At 48.6% G+C, this 13,058-nt stretch overlaps 1 protein-coding gene across 2 annotated transcripts in view; it reads right to left on the bottom strand.

The window, feature by feature from the left end:
- Positions 1–11,951, bottom strand: part of FOXO3 (forkhead box O3) — a 95,345-nt gene extending 83,394 nt beyond the window's left edge. For both annotated transcript variants that reach the window (XM_074150148.1, XM_074150149.1), the window contains exon 1: positions 11,370–11,951. In XM_074150148.1, the coding sequence (XP_074006249.1) occupies positions 11,370–11,951 (582 nt within the window). The remainder of the gene's footprint in view (positions 1–11,369) is intronic.
- Between the last annotated feature and the right edge of the window lie 1,107 nt (positions 11,952–13,058).

The raw sequence follows: 13,058 nt of genomic DNA, 5'->3' as shown, positions 1-13,058 counted from the left end.
CCATCCTCTGACCAGGAGGACTTCCTACCTGGCAGAGCCCTGAAGAAGGTGGGCTAGAAACAGCCTCCCTGGGGAACGGCAGGGTTTTAGAGATCTTTCCTGGATGTGAGAAGTCTGACATATGCTTCAAATGCATTTTCATTTAGAAAAAAACGTTGGAAAGATTTTATTTATGTTTCTAATTAGGTAAACAGTATGCTTCTTCCACCTGCTCCAAGCTACCCCACTAGGCCCAGTAGACATCAGATGTCTGTGAACATACATCAGGTTGATTTACTCACTATTGCTAGTTCACAGAATCCTTCCCCCTCCCTGCCCCGTATGCCACTACCTCATGGCCTACACACTTTCCCTCTTTTTTTCGTATGTAAAGTGACCTCAGTATTGATTTTCAAATACCTTCTTAAGCACACAGTTCCCTTCACCAGAGCTTTCTAAAAAATAGCTTCTCATAAAAGATTCCTACCCGAAGTGTGCAACCCTTCTAGTACGTTTCAATCAAAAGTATTTTTGCCGTGCATGAACCAGGCTGTAAGAGCAATGGGGCAAGAAATAAGTCTCAACATGCTATGGGAAGCGAGAATTACACTGTCAACATCATGATGAAAAGAATAGTATTAGGTTCAGAGCTTTTGGCTGCTACACAAACTAGGCTGGAAACCTCTGGCCCGATCCATGCAGAGCTCTGACATGATTTCCATTTTAAAATCGAAGATTTTCGATGTGGCCCATTTATCTGGGCCACATACATGGCTCAGGCTACGCAAATGCAGAAGCTGCTTGCACCAGATTCACAAAACGCTCTGGAGTTTTTACAGCTCCTCAGTGGCAGCATCATTCTTGGTGCCAATGCTGTTCTCCTACAAAGGCATCGCAGGACTAGCAGACTCCCATTGTAGGTCTCGAATTCTTAAAGAAGCACCATTCACTCTGAAACCTGACATCTCAGACAAATGGTTTTGAGTTCCCCCATACAGTGAAACTTTTACACACAACAGATCGTGTTGCACAAAAACAGGGACAGCGGCTCAACGTGTCTCAGCTTACAAGCATCTCAGGACACGACTTGAACTGGCGTCACCTTCTCCTACGAATTCCTGGAAAAAAACATTCTCTGAAAATTAGTTAAGGTCCCGAGCAGTTCTGCAGAACAAACAGCAGGTTATAGGCTTTCAGGAAACCATATCACTGCTCTCAGCACAAAACCAATCAGCAAAAAAGGCGATAATGTGGGAGCCTGTGAGAGTCTCACACAAAGACATTCTTTGTTGAGCACCGTTCTCACTTATCAAACCCCAAATTTTATGTACTAAGCACATCTAGAACTTTATATATGAAACTGATAAATCCTCCATGAAGTACTAGCAAATATATTTACACAAGATAGGTGTTCACTCCCTAACTTCACAAATACCCACAAAGTCAGAAACTTTTGATCTGGATTAAGTCTCACATTCTAAGGCATGTTTACACTGCAAATTTCATGTAAGAAAGCAGGGCTAATGTTGGTCATAATGTGCTTTTGGAGAGCTGAAGTAGCTGCTTTAAGAGCTAGCATAGAGAGGAAAAAAAACAAATAGAGCAGGTTTTAAGATCTCTGACACATAACTGGCGTATACATCAAGATAATTCGGTCCACATTCTAGACGAAACAAATATGGCCCTGGAAGTTGTGTCCTAAAATGTTTTCTTTAAAATAATATATTTATTCTTCTCCATCCTATTTTGGAAAAAATGCAGAAACCAACACGGTACAGCATGAAAAAACACTAAGTTGTAAGGTGCTGGTTGTCTAGACTAGGAGAGTAGTTTGTATTAGAATATTATTATGTAATTAATATGTCTTTAAACAAAGCTTTGTTTACTTAAGTGCAACACTGTTACTAATACTCCCTGGTCCTGCTCAGTCCTCACCCGGAGCCCAGGCTCAGCTGCAACCAGGATTTTAAGCACCGCTGGCTTGAGTCTTACTTACATTAATGCAAATGCAGGCTGCTGCGGCAGGGTAGGAGAGCCACACTCTGCTGCCTTAGCACGGCCTTGGGCAGGGACAAGAGTCAGACCCTGCTCTCTGTACTCCATCTACCCCTGAAAGTTGCACCACCACAGACTGGGCTGCATCCCCGCAAACCATTCCCACTCGGAACTGCTTCGGACTGAGCAGTCGCAGCGGCCGGGAGGCAGAGCGAAGCCCAAGCGGACACGTGCCCATGTGTTTGGGCTGCTCCTCTATCTGTCCTCCCCCAGCTGACCGCTCTCCGTCCTCATCAGCCTTCCAACTTATCTGCTGCCTCACACTCCTCTGGGGTCGGGATAAGCAGATGTTACCTCCCTGTTCCAGTGCTGGCATCCAGCCTGGACCTGCCCTTTTCTGCTCACGCGACTCAGGAGCCAGCAAACCTACTGAAAACGTTTTTCCTAGAACTGCATCCCACCCACTCGTCACAATCCTGGGCATCCCCATGGCCTCCGCTGCTCCTCCGCTCCCTTCCGAAGGTCTCAGAAAGCCAGGGCTGGGGAGGCAGGCTGGCCTGAAGGCACTGCAAGGCTGAGGGCTGGGTTATGAACAGCCTCCAGGCAGATCCATAGCACAACACGAAGCGTGAAGGCAGCCCAAGAGGCAGGTGTCAAAGGAGAAAAACAGCACCTTCAGCAGCACTACTGCCTCCCGCCCTCATTACGGAGCTCTCGACAGGATTTTGGCATGGAGACATCAGCACAGACCCACTCTTCACCTGGGCACAGGATGTGGGTGAAGGGATGCAGAAGTGGCATGATCCAGTGACTCACCTCACGGAAAGTCTGCGCCTGACCACCAGCAGCATTCAGGTGTACAGCAGCCAGAGACTGCACCGGCAGAGCCCCACACCCACTGTGAGCAGCCTCCTGCCCCCCAAAACCTGGCAGGCAACACTCTTCGGAAGACCCAGAGCTGTCAGTGCCACACGCTGCCCTCTTGGCTTCAAGTGGACCTTCCTCCAGCCCTCTGGCAATGATCCCCCGGCTGCCTCTGCCCTCCTGCCCCAGCACACACCTGCCTCACACTTCCTTTTACACACGGCGAGCGGCAACTTCACCGGCAGGGGAAAAAATAATAAAGAAAAGCAAAAGAATACCTTGCCAAATAAACACGTTCAAGTGAGAACCTAGCATTCATAATTCAGCTCTTAAGTACATGGCATGTTGTGATCAAGCAAGCGATCCATTCAATTCGTTAGCACAAGTCTGTTACAAGAGCTAATTTTTCACAAGGCGTTTCTTTACCAGTAACAAATTCCCAGAAAGGCATTTCTCTGTCAGTGAAATCTTACAAAGGTGTTTTCTATCAGTAGAAGTATTTAAATAGCCCTTATTTTTAATAGGTACCAGTGTACAGATAAAGAGAATTGCCCCAATAAGCAAAGTCCAGGTAGGGCACAGAGTTATTAACGAGACACCAATGCTGTTAACTCCTGACCTGCCTCAAACTCCCTGCAAAGCAGTGCTATGAGCATATCAGTCCTTGAGCAAAAATGCAAGGGGGGTGGCCCAGAGAAAGGACTCTGGCTTTCCTGGGCAAGACCAGCTCCTTCCAGACCTCACAGCTACGTGCAACATCAGGAGGAACCACTCCGGCAAAAAGCAATGGCGACACAGCGATGCTCTTCTTCTCCAGCCCCACTAAAAGGCAGCTCCCTTGCTATTTCACCACAGGGATAAGGCAGTGCACAAACGCAATCACTCCCTTGCTCCCAACCCTGTACACTGCCCTGAAATTGCTCTTTGTCAGCCCAACTGCCTCCACGCTGCATCCCCAGCCAAAAAGCACCTATACTCTGCCACACGCCATGCAGAGTTACAAGTCAGCCTTCCATTTCCCACAGAGGCACCTCATGCACCGTGCAACCCCCCGGGCTGGTGTTACAAAGGGAAGGATGGAGAAGGTGAAGTAGGACATAATGTCCCTGGAGTCTCACAAGACAGGAACGGAGCAAATGGGGGATGGGGAATTGAGGAATGTTTGGGGTTTTTTTGTTTAATATTGGTATTTGGAAATTGAACGAATGCTCTCTGCTTGCTACTCCCCTCATCTCACATGTTTTAGACCAATGACCTGTGACAACCCTTGCCCAACACATTGCCCAGGAGATAACGGATGACGTAGCTGATGAATACAGCAAGACATAATCTGCTGTTGTTGAAGACCATGCTCCATTCCAGCGGTGGCCTGCTCTCAAGGGCTGCGGGAGCCTCAAGGTCCATCATCCTCGGAGGGCTGAAGACGCCCTCCTTGCAGGGCAACACAGGGTGTCCCAGCAACTCCCATGCACCCCTTCCAGCTTTGCACACCTGAGCTTTTCCTACCCCTCCACCCCAAACAGGGGCTGGGGCCACATCACCACAGGCCTCCAGATCTCCCTGCAGTTCCTGGCAAGCTGAGAAGCATGGCTCTGTCTCCAGCTACCTCAATCAGAAGAGCAAGAGCTGTACCCACCACTAGCAAAAACCACTTGGGAACACACTGGTTTACTTGGGAAGGTTAAGCTGATGTCAAATAAATGTCAAATACACATGGGTAAGGAGTTGGTGCCTTTCAGTGGTGCAACAGTATGCCACACACGCAACTGGAACATCAAGAAACTGGTACAGCCCTGCAGAGAAGCACAGGATACCCCGTCTGAAGCAAGTTACAACAAAACATCTCACTCTGAAGGAAAATCCCCTTCTGTAGACAAGCCACTTTTTAATAATAAGTGCTAAATGGACTATTCAAGCAGGTAATTAATGTTAATTAACATATGTCAGGCCATAAATTGGCTAAATGCACCTCATTTTCCAAGCTTAGTGTGTGGCAATGCTCAGGAAATTGTAACAGAAAAGAACAGTCTAAGTTTGTAGAAGCACAAAAAAAAAGAGCAAATAAAAGGTTAAGCATAATCTTCACTTAACTCATGGTGTGCTGAGGCAGCACTACCAAAAACTGTATGACTGTGCACATTACTTGAACACTTAATTTTGCTCCTGAACCACTGCGCTACGCACGTACTGTCAGCCCCAAGAAAAGCCACATCAAAAAAAACCCCTGCAGCTCCCCGAGAGCTGTGTTATCGGGCAGGCCTTTATCGGGATGCTCGCTACGTGCTGCGGGACCTGGATGTGCCTCCTGCCCCGGGACCTGGCGAGGCTCGTGGCCCCTCTCCAGTTCCAACTTGGGAATCACAATTTTTTGTGGCGGGGGAATGGAACAGCAGCGGGAAGATGCTCAGAGCTCACCCTCCTCCAGAGAGTCTGCCTCGAAACGCGGAGGGCCTCATGCCTTTAAAAGAAACTAACACTGCCATTTTACAACCCTGCCCTTGGGCACATTTTCTGTGTTGGAGATAGTAGTAAGGCTTTTAAAAAAGTGGGAGAGAAACAAGAACTCGCAAAGATTTTAGTCTAAGTAACAACTTGCATTAGGAAACACTTTCAGTTTCTCCCTTGGCGAGCCGCCACTATGCTAAGACCCACTGTAATTGCATTGCAAATAAGAAACAATCCTCACAAAAGATTTTCCATACTTCCACGCAAAATTACTGGCTGCCAAAACCTTGCAGGGCACCTTTAGGAGGCTGCCACCTAGAGAAATGCTTTGGCTGTTAATCCTCGGTTTTCCCTTATCTCCAAGGCAATCCCTTCAGCCTCCCTTTGAACCCAGCACACCCACCTGTAATTTTCTGGGGTGATTTCATGCTTGTTCTCCCCATCCACCCCCAGCAAGCTGGCTCAAACCAGCCCGGTCGCTGCAAGGGGATGTGGGGGGGGGCTGCACGTTACCCCCCCCCAGCATTGCCTGCCTTCTGCAAGGGACGCCACCGACCCCAGGGTTCTACTTTGTCCACCTCAGCACAAAGAGCTTTCACAAAACCACCGGGCTAACCCTAATCACTCGCCTTTCTAAATGCACCAGCACGTGCCCAGCCTCCCCTAATCTCCCAGGATTACAGCAGAGTGGTGTAGCACCATCAAAATGACCCGAATACAAAACGGCCTGGCGTGTGAGACGTCGCTCGCATTACCAGGACAAAACCAAGCAGAAGCAGGACATCCCGGGGCAGGAGTGCCAGGATGTCTCTCTTCCCCAGCCTGATAGTCTCAGACAGTGTTTGTTCAAGCCAATACAATACAGCGGATATAAAAGAGACTAAGGTGCTCCAACTTTTGTTAGCAATAACCATGTACTTTCAAACACACAGGTAAGTGTAGGGGCCAATCTCTTGACTCTCAAGCTTCCTATTTTAAATATGCTCAAATATTGACACTAATAACCTATTACAGACAACACCAATGTTGGTTCTATGACTGTTTTAGGTTATCTTCTGTCTCTAAAAAACTGAGGAACATCAATTCCAGTATTTGTCATGCAGGTTTACCTGACAGCGATACCATCCCGCATCATTCACTGGAGGTTTCCCATTCACATCAAAAGTTAAGTTTATTAGAGCCTGTGACTCTTCACAGCTGATGACATTCACCAAGGCAAATATATCTGCATTTAACAAGTCCTTCAGTGCAGGTGCTCCTCACTGTCACACTGTGGATCAAACAATGTCAATGATTCTGGGAGAGCTACTCGGTGTCTCTCTCTCTCCTCCAATAGCTGTCGCCTGCCTGCATGAGCTGGGGAAAAGTGAGATCTTTGATGTATGTTACAGATATAAAATAATAATGTGCGCTAATATCTACATATGGTTTCTGCTGGAAAGTTGAAAAAGTCATTTGTTACTTTGATACTAAAGTATACTCCTCTTTGATGCAAGAAGCTTGTTATTCAGTGGGTTTGACTCTGGGGCTGGAACCACACATCTCTCTATGTTGCTCAGCACAAAATTCACTTACAGATGTTACTGAGTATTTTGTTAAAGCACAACACAGTAAGGCTTTGATCAGGTAAGATGCTTAAGCAGTAAGTTTAAGCACACAAGTAATCCCAGTGAAGTCCCAAGGATCCATTCACGTGCTTAAACCCGTGCTCGCTTCGGTAGATCAAAACTTAAAATAATCGGGCTACAGTTTGCAACCCAAGCCCTTGTGTGCAGATGAACAAGGCAGCTCAAAATTAGAAAGAAAAATATATGTATATACAATAGAAGAATAAAATTCATACTAGCAGTTAACTGAGAAACACATTCTTTAAAAAAAAAAGAAAAAGAAAAAAAAGACAGCAGACAAAAAAAATTAAACTGATACAAACTCCAGTTTTACACTGCCGCTCCTGATAAAGACGCTGTGTGCCACTTCGAGGAAGGAGACATAAGAAGAACAGAGAGTGGTGTTGCTTCCTTCCCACATCCTTTGCAAAAAGACGATAAAAAATGTCCAGCACATCTTGCCTATCAGCATCTGGCTAACAGATTTAGACATCTGTCTACATCACTTGCAAATTTCTCAAGCCTTTTCAAGTCTCAATAATCAGAGAAGAGACTCATGTGTTTGCTACACTGAAGGGACTGCAGCCCTTCGGTACATATTGGTCAATAAAACATGGTAAGGAACGGTGAAATGTCCGTGTACAAAGTTTACAAAAATCTCCCCTTCAAAGTAAATGTCCCAGCAGCTAGTGCTTATCTTTCGTGAGGAAGATGAATGCAACAGGTGTAAACAAACAGACTTCCGATACACAAAACAAATCAAAGCAAATCAGTTGCATTTAAATTTGGGAACTGCTGGTATCTGTGTATAAAAGACCAGATTCATAGTCTTGCCATACCGCTCAACAAAGAGGAAAATAGTCCCCCTAGTGTACTCTACATGTAGAAAAGACTGTTTCACAAGATAGTGCTGCAAGAAATTACAAAATAACATTATAGGAAGAGATACGGAAGTACTTAAGCTGTAGTGAAACCTGGCACCTCTACTACAGACACGGACACAAAGGTGTTTCAGTTTTCTATGTCAAGATTACTGAGTGGAGTGACTGCATCCTACATATTTGGGGGGAAAAACTTGGTTTTTAAGTCAGCACAGACAGTAGTTTTGTGACTGCAGGACATCGACAGAGTAACGGAGACCTGAATTTGGAAAGACGGCTCAATCCGGTCATGGAGGAGCTCTGTGGAAGCACCTGCAACAGCCGCCTGGCACAGCGCGTGTCACAAGGATGAAACCAGCTCACCCTCAGACCTTTCCCCCCCCCCTCCAAGTCATGATAAATATAAATACTGACCCTCTGTAAGTATCTGAGACAGTAAGCGGATATTGAAGCATGCACCTAAACCCTTCCCGGTGATTTGGAAGCGTACAGGACTGTATGAAACCAGGCTGCCTGCGGGACATGACCGCATCCGCAGCGTGCCGGCTCTGCGGCCGTGCACCGTACACTACTGCCCTAGTCAGCTCTCAGGCTGTATTAGGTCAGCTAACGTCCCACCAGGGCCAGGGGGAGCGGGAGGCAAAGACGACTGTTGGGGGGGGGGGGGGGTGTATTGGGCAAACCCTATCTGAATTAGCGGAAACGTAATATATGCCTTCCTAACCACATCTGAAATGTTCACTTCTGCTTTAATGCCCTAGGCAAAAAAAAAGAGAAAAGAAAAAAAAAAAGTGATAGTTGTAACTTTAATTTATAGCTCTTAAAATAATTGTTTTGAGGAGTATAATCCCAGCTCTGTTTACGGATTATGGTATTCAGCACATCTCACTGGAAACGGTATTAATATTTCATATATAATAATACGTAAGATAATAAAACCAAGTTCTCTTCTTCCCTTTGTTTAAAATGACAATTTTCCCACTCAGTGCCAGAGCAGAATATTGTTAAATGGGCTTCCTGCCTTCAAAGATGAATTTAGCTGTGTAAAAATATTCTAAATTAAGATAAAAGCTTTCTGATACGGAAGTATCTTCTGTTCATTTAAAATCTCAGTGTAACTAGCAATCTGAAAAAGTCTGATGTGAAAAGCTGACATTAGTTCCTGAAGAGTTGTATTCATTACCTGTGAGGGAAACAAAGATGATAATAACATATAATGTGTTTTAGCATCAGGAGACTAAGATGGAGTCTCTACTTAGGAGTGTTGCCTCTGCACAAACTAATTTACGTTCCACCCAAAGAAACTGAAATAGTCCTCTTCCAAAACAGTCCTCTCCTGAATGTATACGCGTACATTAAAAGAAACTCTAGCCCTGCTAAGGAATTAAAATTTTGCAGTTTTGGATGCCTGGCAAATTATTAGCTCCTGACCTCTCCTTTGCCCCTTCCAGAATGCCCCTGCCACCCACGCACAACTGCACCCGCCGTTAACGCGATCCAACGCCTCACCCTAACTTCCAGAGACAGCTCACAGTCATTAAAGAGGCAGAATTTTCTCCTACCAGTGTGCCTGCGTCTCCCAAGAAAGGTCATCTTAAAGGCTTGTGAGAAACTTCTGAACTAAATTATATCAGAGGAATCTCAAGGGATCCAAGTTTTTAACATTTTAATTAGCTCCAAGTACCAGTTAATGCTGCTCAGCAAAGGAATCAATATCAAATTAACAGTATAAATTGTCAGAAAAATTGTGACTGTATGAAGCATACTAATCAATGTAAGCACTTTGCGTTATGGCCCAGATCCTGCTTCTGCTGAAGCGAATGGGAGTTTTGCCACCAAATTCAGCTGAAACAGTATCAGCCCCATCATTCGATAAGTCTTCCTTTGAATCAAGTATCAAGAATTTACCGAAAATTCAATGTATCAGATAAAAAGCCTGGATTTGTCATAGCAGCTGACATCTAAAGCCACTGCTTCTGCGTGAAACCAAACGACTCCTGAAGGCACGGGCTGTCATCGGAAGACGTAACCCTTTATCACGCTCTGTGTCGCACTTCTGAAGTTAGATCAAAATTCAACACCTAATACAGAGGTAAAAGCTGTAAAAAGGATGTGTGTTTTTAAGAGCCTTGTCCTGAATTAGCTATGCCACCGACAAAACTTTGTGTTTATATTTTCCCCAGCCTGAGACAAGTACTGCCAGTGAAAAGCTTCCTCTACAGTGCTCCATTTGGAAGGTAAAAATCACACAGCTGCACTTCAGTTCCGAGCAGCAAGTCCTAGTCAGGCACCAAAATGAGCCAGGGCTGCTAATACAAAAACTGCCAGAAATGCTTCATCCATACAGTATTTCTGACTGATTTGTATACTGTAAATTATCCTCTGATCCAAAGCTAGAGAGAGTCAAAGAGAAAATTTTATTTCTCTGTAACACAATAAAACTTCCCGGCGAATTCACCTTCAGCCATCCATTCAAAAAACTCGGGTCTCGGATGCTGCCCAGCACCGGCCCTCGGCAGCAACTGAACCGTACCGGGATTTCCCTCTGCAAACAGTACCGACATCAAGCAGCACCTGCATTTCTGTACAGCTGCAAGTACGCGACATTTCAGTGTCCAACAGACACTAACAGACGGACGTGGAAAACCGGGGAGGGAAAAGCAGCTCTGGAAATCACTACAAATGTGCTTTACATGCAGCACCGGCTCCTGGTAGGCCTTCTTACACTCTGCCTTTGAGAGCAAAGCCCAGCCTGCCTGCAACGTGCTTTTGCACGCACTAAGTAAACAAGCCACAAAACCAGATTTATTTATTTTTTCTCACTTACTAAAACAGCAGTAATCTTAGCTGCTAACTGTCGCAATGCTGGACAGAAAATGCTTGGATATATGGGATTTATCAGCAGACGGTGCCCTCATACACTGGCACCGCAGGAAGCGCAAACCAAGCGTTCCTGTGGCTGAGCAGCCAATAACTCCATGCTTTGATTAACTTTACGAAGAAATGTCAAGACCCGAATTTCCCTCTATTGCCTTTGAGGAACGTGCAGGAAACCACGGGGGTATTTCTTGACACAAATAATGGAGTCGTTCTGTATTTGAGCTTTAAGACTCAGATTGACCCCGCATAAAAGCAACTCTGCTTATTTCCAGTATAAGCTACACCGTAGATACCTATAACTTAAAAAAAAACAAACAAACAAAAAACAAACAAACAAAAAAAACAAAACCCCACCCTTAAAAATACTTTTTCCTTTTTTTTTTTTTTCTTCCTTTTCTTGCCCTGCTTATGTGTTTGCGCACCAGAGAAGCCAGCTCCGCTCCAGCTTCTCCCCTGCTCCAGGAGTTCGGAGCCCTCCCCGCTTGTACACAGCAACAGGAAAGAGCCAAAACTTTTCTTACCCCCTCCCTTAAAAAAATAAAATAAAATAAAATAAGCAAAGGCGACATCGCGACCCCCAGCACGGCCAGCAGCAGAGCCCGGCTGGCTGCCGTCGGGAAAAGCCGCCGGCACCCCCACCCCCGTCCGCCGCCGCCTCCCCCGGGGGCAGCACGCCCGTCGGGGCGGCTGGGTGGGTCCGCCGGGACCCCCGCCTCACCTTCCAGCCGGCCGAGCTGTTGCTGTCGCCCTTGTCCTTGAAGTAGGGGACGCAGCGGACCATCCAGTCGTAGATCTGGGAGAGGGTGAGGCGCTTCTCCGGGGAGCTCTCGATGGCGCGGGTGATCAGGTCGGCGTACGAGAGGTTGCCCCACGCGTTGCGCCGCGACGAGCACTTCCTCGGCGCCGCCGCCGGGCCCCCGCTCAGCCCCCCGCCGCCCGCCGCCGCCGTTCCCCCCGGCGACAGGCTCGGCCCCTCCGGGCCGCCTCCGGGCAGCGGGGCCAGCAGCCGCGCCGACTCCTCCGGGACGACGGTGGTCGCCGCCGCCGCTTCTCCGCCCGCGGGGGCCGCGCTGCCGACGGCCATGGCCGAGCTGCCCCCCTCCTCCTCGTCGTCCTCCTCCTCGGGGATCATGGAGGCGGCGTCGGCGGGCGGCTCGCCGGCGGGCTTGGCGGGGCTGGCCTGCAGCTCGGGCCTCTGCAGGGGCCAGGTGCAGGAGCGGGGGCGGCTCTGCGGCTCGAACTCGGGGTCCAGTTCCACGTCCAGGGGGGAGAGCGGGGCGGGGGGCGACGCCTCTGCCATCTTGGCCTCCCCCGCGGGCGGTTGCGGCGGCGGAGCGCTGCGACGGGGCGGGCGACCCCGCTCCTCCTCCGCCGCCTCCTCGGTGCCAACGGGAGCCTCAGCAGGCGGGGGGCCGCCGGGCGGGCATGCCGCTCTCCGCTACGGGCTTGGTGGCAAGCTCTCCCGCTGCACCCCGATCTCCGCTCGCCGCGGGCGATGCGCACGCCGGGCAGGGGGGGGGGGGAGAGAAGGGGAGGGAGAGAGGGAGGGAAGGAGGGGGAAGGAAAAAAAAAAAAAAAAAAAAAAATCAGATTAGGAGCCGGAGCGGCAGCGCGGTGCCGGGCGGTGCCGGGGGTGCCCGCGGCGCTGCCCTCCGCGCCGGCGGAGCGGCGTTCGCTCCCGCGGTGCGTGTGCGCGTTTGTTTATGTTTCACTCCATGCGGATGCAGAAGTCGCTCCAGCGGGAACCGCGCTGTATCCAGCCGGGAGAGGACACCCCCCCGCCCCCGGCGCCCGCGAGCTTGCTCCTCGTCGCTTCCACAGATATCTTCCTTTTCGGGGGGGGTGGTCCTTTGCCCCCTCCCTCGGCAGAGGGCAGGGAGAGGGATCCTTCAGGTTACGCCGAAGACTTTTTTCCTTCTTCAAAACGCCCTAAAGGCAGCCGAAGTCTTAGCATACATCCAACTGCACACTAGCGCAAGCCTGTCACTTTGCGGTACCCCCCGAGCCACACACAAGCAGCCCCCCAAAATCTCACAGCCGACGGAGCAGGGGGCAGGAGAAGCTACCCCGGGGGCTGGTCTTTAAAAAAAAAAAAATAAATTAAAAATCCTTCTTCTCGCAGGGAAAAAGCAAACACAACGGGAACAAATCAAATCGCCAGTCTTCCAACAGGTCCAGAAGCTTTAAGCCCTCCCTAGGGCTGCCAAAGAGAATAGGTTTTGTTCCAGCATCAACACCACATTCATAACCTCCTTGCTCCTGCTGCTGCCATCTTGACAGTTTTTTTCCCCCCCTTCACTCAAGTCATTTAAAAAGCGCAGGCAGAAGAGGCAGGGAGAGCCACATCGGGAGGAGAGGGAGGCGGGGGGGGGTGAAGAATCAACAGCCACCTCCACACCGGCAGAAA

Source organism: Numenius arquata, chromosome 7, assembly GCF_964106895.1.
Source record: "Numenius arquata chromosome 7, bNumArq3.hap1.1, whole genome shotgun sequence".
Classification (NCBI taxonomy): Eukaryota; Metazoa; Chordata; class Aves; order Charadriiformes; family Scolopacidae; genus Numenius; species Numenius arquata.
Note: the sequence above shows the minus strand (reverse complement) of the source record. Positions and strands in the feature narration are given on the sequence as shown.